Source organism: Schistocerca nitens, chromosome 2, assembly GCF_023898315.1.
Source record: "Schistocerca nitens isolate TAMUIC-IGC-003100 chromosome 2, iqSchNite1.1, whole genome shotgun sequence".
In the NCBI taxonomy this organism is placed as follows: Eukaryota; Metazoa; Arthropoda; class Insecta; order Orthoptera; family Acrididae; genus Schistocerca; species Schistocerca nitens.
In genome coordinates, this window is record NC_064615.1 from 307539254 (window position 1) to 307556584 (window position 17331).

Genomic DNA, 17331 nt, shown 5'->3' on the forward strand with positions numbered 1-17331 from the left:
TTAGTGACACACCATTTTAATTTGTGTAGCATATAAATCATATGTGATAGTTTAATTCACAACAGGTGCATGTGTGCATCCCATTTCAGTTGAGGGTTCAAATGAATGCTTAGCAGTGTAACAGATGCACACTCATTTACTTTTTCACTTAGGCCTAGTTTGTGGAGAAGAAACTGTATTGTTCAGTTTTTTTTATTTCACCCACTGTCTCACTGTCCACCTCATCCCCTCACCTCTGTGTGTACACCACCTCCTACCCCCCCCCCCCTTTCTGCTTGTCCATCTCCTGTGCAAGCAACCACCCTCAGGGCATGTCTTCCTCCGCCCTTCCTTCAGCCCATATCATCCCACTCCTATCTCTGTCCATCTCCCCCTCCCCTCTAATCTCCCCATTCTGCCGACTTAAAACTCTTCGATTACTAGAGAGATTCATTGGGGAGACATATTGTAGCAGCACGTACACATATACAGATGACCATCCAGCAGTTTTGTGCTGGTGACGGAAAGGAATCCCCTTACCACCTATCGACCTTATGACCAGAATGGGGCACATTGTAGAGCACGCATTGCTGTCTGTGGTGATCATACACTCTATTAAGAACCGTTTCCCCCATTTGTATTATCCAGGGCACAATCATAAATTGTACTGGCGTTAGTGTAATTTTTTTTTAATAATCAAAAGAGTCAGTTCTAATCGTCTTATTGCGTAATTCTTGCAGTTACTTTGTGTACTATACCGTAGCAATCCTTTTTACGTACGGTCCAAGTTTCATAGAGCCACGTAACTTGGCAGTGTCACATCATAGTAAGGTTTTACACACCATTATAGTTACAGGAACACTGCACAAATACAACTTCACACAGTCATCCCTCCAGAAACTATTAAGGCCAACTGGCAATTTCTTAAAATATGTTAAGCATGGAGAAACACACTTTCTAGACATGGAATTAGTGCAAAGGAAATGATTCACAAGGCTCGGTATGCTTTTACGTATTCGTGGTAGAATGTTCCTAAGCTCCAAAATAAAACAAATTATTGAAATTATGTGCGCAATTTTATGTTAACTTCATAAAACGGCGAGGCCACTCCATCAGTAATGGAAATACCAACAATAGTATCAGGAGAAGCACCACCAGCACTAGCGACAGCAGTACTTTAACTACAGGCTGGAACCAAGGAGCACAAGAGGGGGGACCAGAAATAAGATCGCAGCTCACTCCGTCCACAGATCCACAGGTACGGCGTGAGAATTCTTTGTACACAGACCAAAAGAGTGAACTCCCTCTGCATAATTACTCTTCAACAAATCAATTAGCCAAGGAAAAGGGACCAATCAGAAGCAAAGAGTTTCAAGGAAAAAACTGGATCTGAAGATAACAAACATCATGAAAATGCCCTACTTACATAAAAAAGGAAAAAGGAGAAGAAGAAATGTTCGTAACCTGAGTTTCAAGAAATTCGTTTCACTAATAGAACACTACATAATGTAGGTTTCTTGAATACTGATATAGAGTCTCTCAACTACTAATCAATAAAGTTGAACATTGGCTGGAATACTTAAACCACAGTATGCTTTCAGTAAATGAGCACTGGTCTAGCCATGAAGAACTAAATTCAAGTAGCCACATCATCATGACTGGCAACCAGCTACTGTAGAAGAAGTGCTTAACATGATGGCTATCTGCCTGTGTCAAAAATCAAAGATCGTTAATGCAAAATTTGAAGTTGCACCTGCAATGTTGCCGAAATAGTAAATTATATTGTTTCGGTAAACTACCACCTGAATTACAAGGATATTTGTTTGTGGAACTGCTGGAGGAACCAGTCCTCTTGGTACTCAAAGATTACACAATATTTAGTAGTACAAATATGAACTTAGGGCTTATGAATAGAAATGGGAACCATTTGCTAAATACGTTAAGGCTTCTTAACTTCTGCCGTGTAGTTGACAAACCCAAAAAGCAGATGATACGCCTAGATAATATATTATGTAATTTTCGTCTAAAAATGACAGAATTTTATGGGGGGAGACTATATATTTTGTGCGAGGATTGCCAGTGAATTAGTCAGTTTATTGAAAATTAGAATGCTGTTCAATCAAATCATTAGCTTGTGAGTGAAGCTAGTTAAACCAAGTCATTAACCATAGGCAGGATCCCAGACTTTCACCAGTACTTCCAAGAAACTCATTAGTGGAAGAAATAATGAAAAAAGTTAAATCTAGCTAATTTTAAGGATCTATTTCATTCAAATAATTATTGGAATAAGAGGCAGCAGTAATTATACTTCTTCATGAAATGTTGCACTGCTATGCAGACAATCAGCCAAAAGAAAAGTTATTTCAAAGAAATTTGTATTTCAATGATAAAAGTATGATGGCGCTATGGCAGCCAAAGGAATTTTAGGCTTTTATGTTGTGTTTTGCAGATAATTTCATATACCTATACCCTCGTAACATGTGTACTGCCAAATGGTTATTTCTATAAATGAAACAATTTATTACATTCATTTGATAAGTAACCATTAAGGAACAGTAATTTTTTTGGGGCATGATTTTGCGTATTTTCCAATAGACAGCGATTTTGTGAGTTACGTAATTCAACATGGTTTCCATAAAGTATTCCTGATCATTACCTAGTATTGGTGGCTGTAACTACAAATAATATCTGCATATTCCAAATGAATGTCGTTTTATTCATGTTACACGGTTCTTTATCGTCTAAACGCACTTGAGTGTATTTTGTTCACTTGTTTCATTCATATTAACTCCCAATTTTACGTGATTTGAAACACAAGTCAGTCATCAATAAGGTTTAATTTTTTCTCGTTTTTGAGCTGGCGACCGAAATTATTCTGCAATATACATTTATTCAACTATTTGATTATTTAAAATTGACACTACATAGAGTGAATCAATAAATTATTCATTTTTATATTTCGATCGTTGTTGTTCTTAACAAGATCCCATGGTGCAACCTTGAGGAATGTATTACCTGTATTCTTTCATTAAATATTCTTCTTGAGAATTGATTCCTTGCTTCCACTCATCACGGAACATTAGATACACGTGTCACAAAACACATTTTAGGTACCTTACAAACCGTCCCATATGCTTATTCCAGTACCAGGTCATCAAATATTAGCAACAAGATTCTGGAATACAACAGATTCTCAGTTAAGTTCTTCGATGATAGCTGTTGCACTTCTCTATAGACGTTGCTAGTATATTATGATTCTGGAAACATGTCTCCCGATATCTCTTGACATATGCCGTCATATCTGCGAGATAAGGAGTACTCCAGACATGGACGCAATAGTGTCTTACATGTGCTGTTCATTACCAATACATTACTCATCAGCAGAACTGTCACAGTAAATCACAGTTTTCCATTTGACAATCCCGTTACTGGTATCATGTTTTTGTCCCCTTCATACCTACTGCTAGTATCACCATTAAGTACTTTAATGACATAACACCGTCCTGAAGTTTATGGCTGATAATTAAATATGATATTACTGGGCTTTTGTACAAATGCCTTATCTTGCCTAGATAATAATGATAGTCGTGGACAGCACGACGTCTTCTGTCTATTCATGAAGCGTATCTAACACGTCAGCCCCAGTGACAAGTGACATTCCATTAACGGAGTGAAAATATGGTTATGCCTTCTGAGGATTATCTTCAACGAGACCAGCAGATGGTATGATCAAATCCCTCACTAATTGCAGGCAGTACTGATTACATCACACATTTAAAAATATTCCAGCGTCTGCATGATGCATTAGCTGCTCTCGAATATGGCAAAATTGCTAACTGGACAGTTTTCACCTTCCTGAAGAATGAACGTCTCGTACTTTAATTTTCACACAAGTCCTCCTGCCACATACCTGGAGAGTAACTGATATATTTGTAATCTCCTAATTTTTGCGCAGCCTTCCCACATAATTCATACACATAGTACCGAAAAACTGAGATGGTATATGGTAAAAGCTTTTTTGTTCATTGCATATGAAAGGTAGCAGAAACTGTCATTTATTGATATATAATTCTGTCTGCTCTCTGGTGAAATGCTCGAATAACACATGCAGAGAAAATAAATGCCTATGGAAATTTCACAAACTGGTACTATCCTTGGTTTTCGCTGCCGGCTCTCAAAATCGACTTGACTCAATATTTCGTGGACCCACTGTCTCTCATTTTCAGGAAAGCAGCTGCTGAGTCTCAGTGAAAGCTAATCCTGAGGCCGGACTTATACACAGTGCATGCGTCATGCACCACAGTAGCTTACCCCCCTGACTGGCTCTTTATGCCGCCCCTAGTACCACTCCGACGCCATTCGTATATGGCAGTCGAGTAGTATTCTTAAACTCTCGGGCCGGCGGAACCTAAGATCGTTGTGTTTTGATGCTAGGTAAAACAGGGTTCCACTTCCTGCTAAGACAAAATCCCTTGTCACCATTGATCAAATTGTCTGTGAACATAAACTCAACCAAATCCTTACAAACACTGTTCCCAAAAACGTATCGTTGAATTTCATCCCGTGTATCTCGTTTAAATAATTTTCCACTATTGCCGACTTCTCCAGCTGTTTACCCCCTTGTGACGGCGATTTTCTTTGCACATATCCGGAACAGCAAAAACACACAGGTCTACGTAAGCCTTCCACATTCACACAGAATTTTGTGTGTGCAATACCTACTAAGTCTCAAATCATCCTTAATAGAGTCAAGCAGTACCCTAACCTTGACGGGTGGACGGTACACACGCTTAATGTAAAATCTCCTCAAAATTATTTCACTGTTAAAGGATAGCCTATACTTGCATCACAAAGGAACAATGCCCACAGATCTACGCTCCGCTTCAGGCATTTCTGGCGGTGGTCCAGACACCATATTTGCAACTCACAGTACACATTTTCCTTTACACGGCCACAAGTCTCAAACTTCTTGTGTTAGACTGTCTGTGTCGGAAATAATATAAGCTCTGCGTACTAGAGTTCTAAACACGCTATGGCATTGGTACAATGGGTGGAAATTCTTTGTATGCAGGTAACTATCAGTATTCGTCGGTTTTTCGTGGACACTATGTCCCAGAGTACCACCATGATTTTTGTAAACGAGTATGTCCCAAAACGATACCTTCTCGTCAGTTCCGGGCTCCATGACCAATTTAGTTCTTGTATGAAGACAGTTGAATTGTCCATAAATCGGTTACAGCATAGTGTCTCCTCGAGCACATTTGTTGCAAAGCTCATTGTCCTATCCTCGAAGCCATCCATAGACATTTAGGATTTACTTATGAATTTCCATGTGGTAGCTCTATTCACATATGTCACTTTGGAAGAGTGCTCGAGTGTGATTAGGGAAACACTCGATGAGCAATTAGTGCAGCTTTGTAGTCATGTGTTGACATCGACATGTTTTTCATTAAATGGTACTGTTCAGAATGACAGGGTTGCTACAGGTAGTCCTTAATCTTCTATAGATCAAAATTTATTTATGGAATACTTCAAGGATACGGCATAGGGGACTTCAGCTTTGGAACCAGTGCACATCTTGAAATTCGTTGACGATATCTTTATCGTCTTGCCCAAAATACACGATGTTCTTAGATGATTTATCTTCAGTCTACCTCCCAGCATTAAATTTAAAACGGAGTTTGAAGGTGACGGGAAGCATCGATTTTTTGGATGTGTGGGTTTAACCGAAAACATGATGGTACTCTGTCACGTAGCGTTTATCGTAAATCGACAAATTCTGATCGCTATCTGCATAAATTGACACTTCCACCAGCCGTACCAACGCCGTGGTGTCGTTAAAACTCTAGTACGCAGAGCATACGGCGTTTTCGAGTCACCAGTTTTAACCTAGGAATTTGCAGCATTTGGCGGCTGTGTTTAAATAAAATGGATACTCTGAGAAGAAGGTTCATCAGGCTATGCAGTTTGAGCCATCCCTGGAGATGCATGAGGAGAAAGACAGATGTGTGGCACATATTCAGTATGCTTCGACATAGATTTCACTTTAAGGAAATCTCATATTATGAATGTGTTCCGCCTACCTATCAAGATTAGGGCACTACTCGGCTTTATAAAGGATGATTTAGGACTTTGAAATCCTGGAAAACCCAAAATTCTTGGTCATTTGGGGAAAGCTTACATCGGCCGGTCGATTTGCACAGTTAAGGAGAGTGCAGAATTGTTGAAATGAAAGATTTAGGAAGAATACTGAGATACCCTGATATTTTATGGTACGTCTGGATTTTGAAGAGTGTTCATAAAAAGGTAATTGAAATTAGGTCAACAGAAAATTTCATTAATTGAAACAAAGGTTTTCTCGTAGCGGGATGTGGAACGCTGAGATATCCAGCATCGAAACACAATGTTCTTTGGTGTGATCGGCTTCAGAGTTTGAGGTTCGTCTTCGAGTGCAACGTATTTTTGGCGCCAGTGTTACACTAAGGGTGGCGCCACAAGTCCGGTCTTGAGAGCATCGCTTGTGGTGGGCGATGCGTGCCTCGTGTAGAGTTCGGGGACGACATTTGCGCGTTTAGCACTAATTTTCAACTGTTCTCAGGAGCAGCAGCGTCTCACCTGAAGATGGCGGTCATTAAACCATATGTGTGACAACACATTGTTATTGGTGTAGTTTTTCCACTGATATAATTCCACTAGATGAATGTGGAGTATTAGTAAGATAGACTGCAGTAGCTACAATAATTGATTAACACTTAGGATAAAACTAATGGCTTCTGCACACAGGTTTATTTATCTACTCCAAACAGGAGCAGGTAATTATGGTGCAAACGCGCAGACACACACAGATGGAAATTCGATTGAGCGTGTGCTGAAACCATAGGATCTGGACGATCCTATTTCAGTGCAGCTGCTCCTCTCTTTCGAGTCTGCTATCTCACAGGCCCCACACAGTGAAGGCCCCACAGACAGTTCTGCAGCTGGGGTGTGAGCCAATAGATTTCCTCTCGCTCTGTCGTTATTCGTGTGTGGCTGGCAGCGGCTCCAGCCGGTTGTCAGCATCAGGCTTCCGACAGTCCGGCACCTCTGCTGGACTCTTCACCACACCTGGCACTTCTCCAGCGGGTTCATGCGGGAGCCGAGAGGACATGCAAAGTCCTCGGCAAACTCGGGCCGGTTGCTGAATGGGCCCAGTACTCGGAAGTTGTCTGGGGAGTGAACTCCAGTGGTGATGAACTCTATCATCGTCTTAGTACGGTACCTGTGAACGGAACGAAGAGGACACTGTCACTTATTTTCTTTTATTAGTGTTTTCTTACTCCTAATTTGGGATGTGAGTTACCACTCTTTAAGTGAGAGAAGTGATACGCCAAGTACAGGCAAAAAAATTTAAAATTAAGCTACAACTTCATTAATTAAGAGGAATTTAACTATAACTTTTGTTAAAAAGATATTTACCCAACTAAATTCATTTATATATAAATATTTTTGAATACTGTCACTCTGCATAACAAAACAGCTATTCCATTAGTCTACGAGCTCGTAGATGGCGTACATACATCACACAAGCGTAAATTCACACTGCTCGTACTTATGAATTCAAAGGCAAAAAATGTGTATTGCACAAAAACACATACACGCTGGTGAACATACAGAAATACCATGAAAACACACATGCACACAGCAGTCTAAGGACTGGTCTGTTGGAACTCTCCACACTAATGTATCCTGTGCAAGCCTATTCATTTCATCTCTGAATAACGTCCACAGCCTACAGTCCCCGAACCGACTTGCTTAATGGACCCTTGGTCTCTGTGTGAAATATTTACCACCCACCGTGGTACGATATACACAGTTATTATTAAGTATCTTCTGTGAATGACTGTGAGAAAACTGCAAGACACACGGGAAAATGACGCGTAACGTTAGATAGAGCATCTTTGCCAAGTTTTGACTTGTAGAAGGTGCCATAGAGCAGGTATATCAGAACAGGTAGATAATTCATCCACTTCATGTTGTCGCATTAAGTTAGTTCGCACCTACAGACAGGCAACCCACTGAAGAGATTTCCAGAACAAGGTCCTGTCGCGCCATCGAGTACAATCCGTGTAAGCGACTCGAACTAACTTCAGGCATATACTGAAGTTATCTGCATCGTAAATGATGCTCATATTGAGGACCTGTCCACTGAAACGGGTCTGTTTCCCGGTATCTGGTAGTTTTCATGCAGGCGTCCTCTGAAACCGCGGCGGTGTTTATCAGTAACTCATTATTGTACGTCAATACTCTGTAATGCACTGTGATGAGTGTGGCAGAGAGTACATACACACCGTACCATGAGTTAGGGTTACTTTCCGTTAAAGTCACGTTTCGAATGTGTACAGAATTGAATAGAATGACAGCTTAAACGGTTCTGTCAACACTGCATTCAGTCTAATCATATTTTGTGTGTCCTTATGGGACTGATGCATGAAGCTGCTTTCTGGCAGTACTGCATTATCGATAATGGCATTATCCTTGCTAAGGTTGAGTTTACTATTAATGTCACAACGTCACTAATATACAACACGAACTGAATGGGCCCCAACACAGTCCCCTGGTGCATAACTCAGACTAGTTCTACTTCTGTTGACGACCCTCCACCCAAGATAGCTTGCTGCATCCTCGCTAGCTACTGAAGCTGCTTTAATCATGTGGAGTGACTCCGCATTTCGTTGCCCCACAGCGCCAGTGCTGTCTAACTAAAAGAGACACAGTACACACAGAGTGAGTTTGAGGTCGGGGTACCCTATACTGACTTGCAGCACCAGTTCTGTGCGGCAGACACCCAAAACATCTGCCGCGGGGAGAGCCCGGATAGCGCGGGCAGGCGCGCCTCCGGGCGGCCGCTGCGGCGCTCCAGCGCGAGGTAGGCGCCGTACGCCAGCACAAGGCCGCCGTTGTCCGCAGTGTTCCGCTCCAGCGTGTTGACCCCGTTCAGCTGCAAGCAAAGCGTCACGTCACGTGTGTCAGCTGCTCCTGCTCCTCGTCTTTCGATGCGCCAAAGAAACTGGTATAGGTATGCATACTCAAATACAGAGATATGTAGACAGGCAGAATACGGCACTGCGGTCGGCAAAGCCTATTGAAGCCAACAAGTGTCTGAGACTGTTGCTTAATCAGTTACTACTGCTACAATGGCAGGGTGTCAAGAATTACGTGAGACTGAACGTCGTGGTTTAGTCGGCGCATGAGCGATGGGACACAGTGTCTCCGAGGTAGCGATGAAATGGGGATTTTCCCGTGCGACCATTTCACAAGTGTACCGTGAACATCAGGAATCCGGCAAAACATCAAGTCTCCGACATCGCTGCGGCTGGAAAAAGATCGTGCATGAACAGGACCACGAGAACTGAATAGAATCGTTCAACGTGACAGAAGTGCAACCCTTCGGCAAACTGCTAAAGATTTCAGTACTTGGCCATCAACAAGTGTCAGCGTGTGAACCATTCAACCGAACACCATCGATATGGGCTTTCGGAACCGAAGACCCACTCGTGTACCCTTGATGACTCTACGACACATAGTTCACGCCTCGCCTCGGCCCGTCAAAACTTACATTGGACTGTTGATGACTGGAAACATGTTGCCGGGTCGGACGAGTCTCGTCTCGTATTGAATCGAGCGGATGGACGTGTACGGGTATGGAGACAACCTCACGAATCCAATGACCCTGCATGTCAGCAGAGGACTATTCAAGCAGGTGGAGGTTCTGTATTGTTGTGGAGCGTGTTTAGTTGGGGTGATATGGGACCTCTGATACTTCTTGATACGACTCTGACATGTGACACGTACGTAAGCATCCTGTCTGATCATCTGCATCCACTCGTGTCCATTGAGCATTCCAACAGTTCAATGCGAGACCCCACACGTCCGGAATACCTGCAGACTGTCTCCAGAAACATTATTCTGAGATAAAACACTTCCGCTGGCCACCAGACTCCCTACACATGAATATTATTGAGCATATCTGGGATGCCTTGCAATGTGCTATTCAGAAGAGCTCTCCACCCCACCGTAATCTTACGGACAAGTCTGCAGGATTCATGGTGTCAACTCCCTCCAGCACTACTTCAGACATTAGTCGAGTCCTTGCCACATCGTGTTTCGGCACTTCTGCGTGCTCGCCGGGGACCTACATAATATGAGGCAGGTTTTGCAGTTTCCTCAGCTTTTCAGTGTATATATATTTCCTATTCAAGAATCCGTCTCTGCAGTTGCAGGGTGAATCTTAATGCAAGCTGCTAACTGCAGAGACGGATTCCTGACTAGAAATGGAGCAAAAACGTCCTATGAACATGTGTCCAGAAATGCAACGTACCAACGGTGGAGGGTGCTGACGAATGACAGTTCCCCTGACCACGGACGTGTTACTTGTGTGTTGCAGGCTGTGGACTGACGCAGCGTACTGCAAGCAGCAGAATGGTGCGATATTTATGTGGGAAACAAGCAGAGGTGGTGTCCGGGTATCGCCAAGTAGATGGAGATGCTCGAGAAACAGCACAGCTATACTGAACCAAGTACCTCATAGACACCAACAATATCACACAACATTTAAAGCCCCTTTTGAGCGTTTGTGTGATCATACGACCTTTCACACAGAAGAACGTGTGGCGAACGGGCAGACTGTGCATAAACTAGATTTGCACGACAGGGTTCTACAGAATATTGAGATAAACCCAGGCAACAAACTGTAAACCAAAGTACGATTACGTATATACTGCATGACAACCGCCACTGTCCCTATCCCCCGCAACAAGTGCAAGGGATATCAGATGCGCATTTCCCTCTACAGGAAGGATATTGTCGGTGTTTTTTCCACTAGACCATCACAACTATGTAATTTCTGTCATCAGTCCTCGTTACCGACGAGCCAACCTTACGAGAACTAGCATCATTTGGCTGTGTGTTTTTTCCACTAGACCATCACAATTATGGAATTTCTGTCATCAGTCCTCGTTACCGACGAACCAACCTTACGAGAACTAGCATCATTTGGCTGTGTGTTTTTTCCACTAGACCATCACAATTATGAAATTTCTGTCATCAGTCCTCGTTACCGACGAGCCAACCTTACGAGAACTAGCATCATTTGGCTGTGTGTTTTTTCCACTAGACCATCACAATTATGGAATTTCTGTCACCAGTCCTCATTACCGACGAGCCAACCTTACGAGAACTAGCATCATTTGGCTGTGTGTTTTTTCCACTAGACCATCACAATTATGGAATTTCTGTCATCAGTCCTCGTTACCGACGAACCAACCTTACGAGAACTAGCATCATTTGGCTGTGTGTTTTTTCCACTAGACCATCACAATTATGGAATTTCTGTCATCAGTCCTCGTTACCGACGAGCCAACCTTACGAGAACTAGCATCATTTGGCTGTGAGTTTTTTCCACTAGACCATCACAATTATGGAATTTCTGTCATCAGTCCTCGTTACCGACGAGCCAACCTTACGAGAACTAGCATCATTTGGCTGTGTGTTTTTTCCACTACACCATCACAATAATGGAATTTCTGTCATCAGTCCTCGTTACCGACGAGCCAACCTTACGAGAACTAGCATCATTTGGCTGTGTGTTTTTTCCACTAGACCATCACAATTATGGAATTTCTGTCATCAGTCCTCGTTACCGACGAACCAACCTTACGAGAACTAGCATCATTTGGCTGCGCAATCGTCATCTGTGGGCTACAGATAATCCTCGGGTATGCAGCTCTGTACTGTGAACTGTGAGACCTTGTGTCACTGCACGCACAACGTCCATTTCCAGACATCTGTTCACATGACCTTACCTTTTCTCCTCCATTTCCAGTCAGGATTCTGTCCCTGCTGTTTGTCGTTTTACTGACGTTCGTCCCGTATGTTTAAGAACGGATTGTTACTCAGTTAAATGCTGCAGTACTACAGGATGTACAATAGCCACATCATGTGAGATTCATAAAGTAGAATGTCTCATATGAGATCCAGCTTCATCAGCACAAGGATTAGTTAAATTGACAGAATGAATCATGTTAGATGAAATTCATCTCCGCAAGTGTAGTGATTAATCATATTTGTCAGCTAGAGGGTGAGTAAAATACATCTTCACTGAAGTGGAGATTAGTCAAATAGTGCAGACAAATGAGCCAAGTCACAATGATCTTCCCCAAAGTTGTTTGTGAAATGGTGCAGTCAATGCAACACAAAAAAATTCATACTCACCACATGGAAGTCAGTGAAATGGGGGCTATCACATGACCTAAATGAGAAGCACCTTCATCAGGAAGGTGATTAGTGGAATGGTATTAGTGAAATGTGCCACTTCTTCTGAATGGTAGTTGATCAAGTAGGGCAGACAGATGTGCCAGTTAAAATTACTTCTCACTGTAATGATTAGTCAAATTGCGAAGTCAGCTGTGGAAGATAAGGTACATCTCCGCCAGAATGGTGATTACCTAAAAGAGATAGTCAAATACGCTAGGTAAGTTGCACATTCATGGTGTTAAGTTCAGATTGGGAATCGAATGTGTCAGGTGAAATCCAGATTCATTAAAATCTTTAATCAAATGAGACAATCATTTGTGGCACATAAAATGTGTCGTTACCAGATGGTGATTAGTCAAACTGTGCCAGTCAATGCTGCAAGTCAAGGTCACTGGTTAAATGAAGCACTCGGCTGTGCCAGATGACATACATCTTCATTTGTATGGCAATTAGTCTAATGAAAGTAGTCGGATGTGCCAGATGAGGTCCATCTCCATCAAAATGTAGTTAATACAATGGAGTAGCCGGCTGTGCCAAGTGAAATCCATTTTCATTGAAATGATTTGTCAAATGGGGCACACAAATCAGGGTCCTACTGCTTCCTCACCAAAATGGTTATTAGCGAAATGGGACTCTTTGCTGTCTCACTTTAGATGTACATTCATCAGAATGGTGATTAGTCAAAAGTGCAACATTATCTGAATTTTCATCACAATGCCAATTCGTCAAACAGAGGCAACTAAGATTTACAAAATTGATTTCAAGAATGAGAGCAGTATGGCTATTTCTTTCCTGAAAAGACGATGGATAGTAATATTTTTAGATAATGAAGGAAGTAGGAGGAAACAGCAAAAGTAATACTCACATGTAAGCCTGTTTGCTCTTCGGTATAGTTCCCATACTGTGAGATCAAGCACTCAGCTTTCTTGAGGAACTTGTCGCGGGTCACAGGGTCCCACCAGTCCACCAGGTTGCCATTCTTGTCAAACTGACGACCCTGAAAATTGTTGAAACATTAAAGATATTTAAAAATGCTTATAACATACCATTTTTTCCGATTTTTAGACAGTTGCATTACTTCATCCCCTTCTCCCTTCCTGTTCCTCTTTCTGGCTCGTGCACTGGAGAATCGACTGGAAAACCTCGATATCATCTCGAACCTCTTTGATTTTTTTTTTCATGGTTGTTCTGTGAGGTACACATAAGACGAAGAAGTATAATTGTTGACATTTATAGAAAAATACAGCTGCGGAGTCTTGACTGCATGCTGCATGCTGCACAAAGTCTCTACTGTAACTTAGGCCACTGGAGCTGTCTGAGAATATCCACAGTTCTTTCCCACTTTCTAAGACAACCTGTGAGAAAACACACTGCTGTCCTATGGATCTTCTCCATTTTGTCTATCTGTCCTATTTGGTATGGGTCCCAGACAGAAGCAGCATTACTATATTACATCACTGGTCAAATATGGGTTTTATAAGCTACCTGCATGGATGGACTGTACTTCTTGAGGACATCTTAAAGTGTATCCCAGTGACGTCCACTGTGACAGCGTCTTTGACTGTTAACCAAAAATATCGTGGGTTCAAGTTCCATTTCGGCCACGTTTTAAGGTTTGGGTAAAAACCATTAGCAATGGGGACTGAAGGTTTCTTGCATAAAGGGTCACCCTCGTTCTATCACCAGCCTCGTCAAAGTGGGTAGAGGAGCTTGCAGTATTTGAGGGAATCCTCTTGTCCCTCGGATGGGAAACTGCCCTTAGAAGACTGAGCAATGAACAACAGCATTAGGATGCAGAAGACAATGCTGAATAACAACCGAGAAGGTAACATTCTAAGATCTTGAGCCCGGAATGTCAGAAGTATGAACACGGTATAGAAGATAGAAAATTAGTAAAGGTATTTGCAGAAGCGCAATACAGATAAAGAGATGGCCAGTAATGTGAAATGAAAGAAGTTAATGATTTCTGGTCAGACGAATGTAAGGTAATATCAAAAACAGTAGAAAAAGGTGTAACTCGAGTAGCATTTGCTATGAGTAGGAAAGCAGGCCAGAGAATGAGCAACTGTGAAAAATCCTGAGGATTATTCTCATTAGAGTATACAGAAAACCATCGCGAACAGTACTCGTGCAGGTACAAACGCCAATGTCACAAACAGGAGACACAGAGATGGAGAGAGTATATGATGGAATTTAAAAGGTACCGGTAGCTCAGATGATTGTCTAATAATGTAGGATGGTTCAAATGGCTCTGAGCACTATGGGACTTAACATCTAAGGTCATCAGTCCGCTAGAACTTAGAACTACTTAAACCTAAGGACAGCACACAACACCCAGTCATCACGAGGCAGGGAAAATCCCTGACCCCGCCGGAAATCGAACCCGGGAACCCGGGCGCGGGAAGCGAGAACGCTACCGCACGACCACGAGCTGCGGATGTAGGATGATTGGTGCACTTTGGTAGAGGAAGGAACTGAAGACAAAGTTATGAGAGAGTATGGGGTAAGTAGTAGAAATAGAAGAGTGGAAAGACGATGATTTCTGAAGTAAACTTCCCTTAGTAATAGCGAAAATACTGTTTAAAACTCAGAAGAGAAGGTTGTGTTCCTGGAAAAGACATAGGGACACAGAGGACACAGAGAGATACCAGCCGAAGTACAGACAGCATAGTGAGAAACAGATTCCAGATTCAGATATGCTGCTGTACGGTGTATCCAAGAGCAAACACAGACTGAGACCAGAACTTAGTAACGACGAAACGTAGGTTTAAGTTTAAGGAAGAATCAGCATTAAAATAAGTGTGTACTTAAGCATTATTATGAGTGTTTGAAGTTCTATAAGTCTGAAGATACTGCGATAACGAGTACCACAATAGGCAGATACGTAGAAGAGGAATAGACGTCTCTAGAAACAACAACTGAGGAGAAACCTTGAGTAACAGAAAAAATGCTTCAATTGATCAGAGAAAGAAGGAAGTACATAAATGCTCAGGAGAAGAAAGGAATAGAGCAGTGTAAGTCCTTCAGAGTGAAATAAGTGGAAGTGTCTGGAAGCTAAGGGGAAATGACAGCAGGAAAAACATGAAGCATTAGTCCTCCGATGGACAGTTGCAGCATACAGAAAAGTCAAAATAACCTCTTGTAAGATTAAAAGCAAAGGAGTCAAGATTGCAACTACAGGAGGAATCCCACTGTTAAACGCAGAGTGAGAAACGCAAACTAAACAACTATTAAAGTTAGTGTGTAGAACGTATGAGACTGGAGACATACCATCAGACGTTCAGAAAAATATCATCAATGCAATTCTAAAGATACCAACGGCAAATAAATGCTAGAATTATTGCACAGACAGCCTAACAACCCATTCATTCAAACTTCACACAAGAATAATACACAGAAGAATGGGAGTGAACACAGGATCTCTTATGTCACAGCCAGTTTGGCATTAGAAAACTTGATTAGTTAGTTACAGTACTTGTTTCATAGATCAGATTCAAGACAAACGTTATGATGAGCTATGTGTCAACAGAACAAACGGAGGACACTTATACACATCTTCCAAATAAAATAAAAACAGTAGCAGTTGTATGGCTATAGGATTGCACTTTAAATTTCATTTCCCTCTTTGGTACAGAAGCAGTAGTCAAGGGGAAACATGTTTAATTTACATTTTAATCGCTACTCCCATGTGTTAGACATTTTGTTTCCATGTATAGACTGGCAATGCGTTATGTAGCTCCATATTTCACCCCTTTTTGTGCTGAAGCTAGATTTATTAAAGGGTAATGCGCATCACTTTTTCTTCTAATATTATTATCAATCTTAGATGGATTGTTGATAACAAACTTCCTATGTGAAGAAATTTACTGCGAGGCTGCAGTTAACACTCGCCACTGCTTTAAAAGATACCTGCAAGATGTGTGTGAACTCCACTTAATTCTAATTACTTTCTTCCACACAACACTTCTTACCTAAGCAAAGAGTTACCTCACAATATCACCTCATAAAATATCAATGAACGGAAATATGCAAAATATGTTAAATGGCTCTGAGCACTATGGGACTCAACTGCTGAGGTCATTAGTCCCCTAGAACTTAGAACTAGTTAAACCTAACTAACCTAAGGACATCACAAACATCCATGCACGAGGCAGGATTCGAACCTGCGACCGTAGCGGTCTTGCGGTTCCAGACTGCAGCGCCTTTAACCGCACGGCCACTTCGGCCGGCAAAAATATGTTAACTTATTGACTTTTGTATTCCAAAAGTTGACAGTGATTCTAATGGAAAAAGTAGCCAAACGTGAAAGTTTTTGCAGGTCTGCTACATGGTTTTTCCAGTTTAAGTTTTCATCAATATGCACACAGAAAAACCTTCAATTTTCTAGCCTGTTTGGTATTCGTTTTGGTTTACTATGGTAAAAAGAGGTGGGGTATTTTTGGAGGTAGAAATCTCGATGAACCGAGTTTTTCGAAATTTAACGCTTGCCTGTTAGTGCAAAGCCATTTAGTAACCTTCATAGAAACATTATTTACTATTTTTTCTGTTGGTTCTTCTTCGCCCAGTTTCACAATAATACTTGTATCATTTGCAAATAGGACTAATTCTTTCTCCTGATCCAGATAAAGTGACAGATCAATAACACTCGCAGAGCAAGGAGAGTAGTGGGCTGGTGATCGAACCTGTGGGATTCCCTTTGTATTTCTCCCCCTGTAGGTGATATGGGGTCGTCGTCGTCGGCTGGTACTCTTATCCGAGTTTTCATCTCCCTCCTGAGAATTCCTTTGTCACGGTTGAGCCGTGAAAATGGTGGACTGGTTACTCGGAGCGATGATCAAGGTTTATAGATTTTTCTTATACTGATCCTTCTAGCGTTTAAGAGCGGCATCTCGCGACATTTTACCTGTGCTGGCTTCACTGTACATCATTTTACATGGAAGTCTGTCAGCTCTCATCTGCTGCACATGCCCAAACCATCTTAGTTGGTGCCCAATAATGAGAGCTTCTATACTATTCATTTTCGCTTTCTCAAGAACGGTGGTATTCGATATTTCATGATGT

The 17331-nt window shown here is 41.8% G+C and overlaps 1 protein-coding gene across 2 annotated transcripts in view; it reads right to left on the reverse strand.

The window, feature by feature from the left end:
* Positions 1–246: 246 nt before the first annotated feature.
* LOC126236074 (neprilysin-2-like) overlaps positions 247–17331 on the reverse strand; it is a 213838-nt gene continuing 196753 nt past the window's right edge. For both annotated transcript variants that reach the window (XM_049945133.1, XM_049945132.1), the window contains exons 13-15: positions 13136–13267; positions 8775–8956; positions 247–7237 (exon numbers count right to left, since the gene is read on the reverse strand). In XM_049945133.1, coding sequence (XP_049801090.1) covers positions 7075–7237; positions 8775–8956; positions 13136–13267 — 477 coding nt within the window. In that variant the 3' untranslated portion in view covers positions 247–7074. The remainder of the gene's footprint in view (positions 7238–8774; positions 8957–13135; positions 13268–17331) is intronic.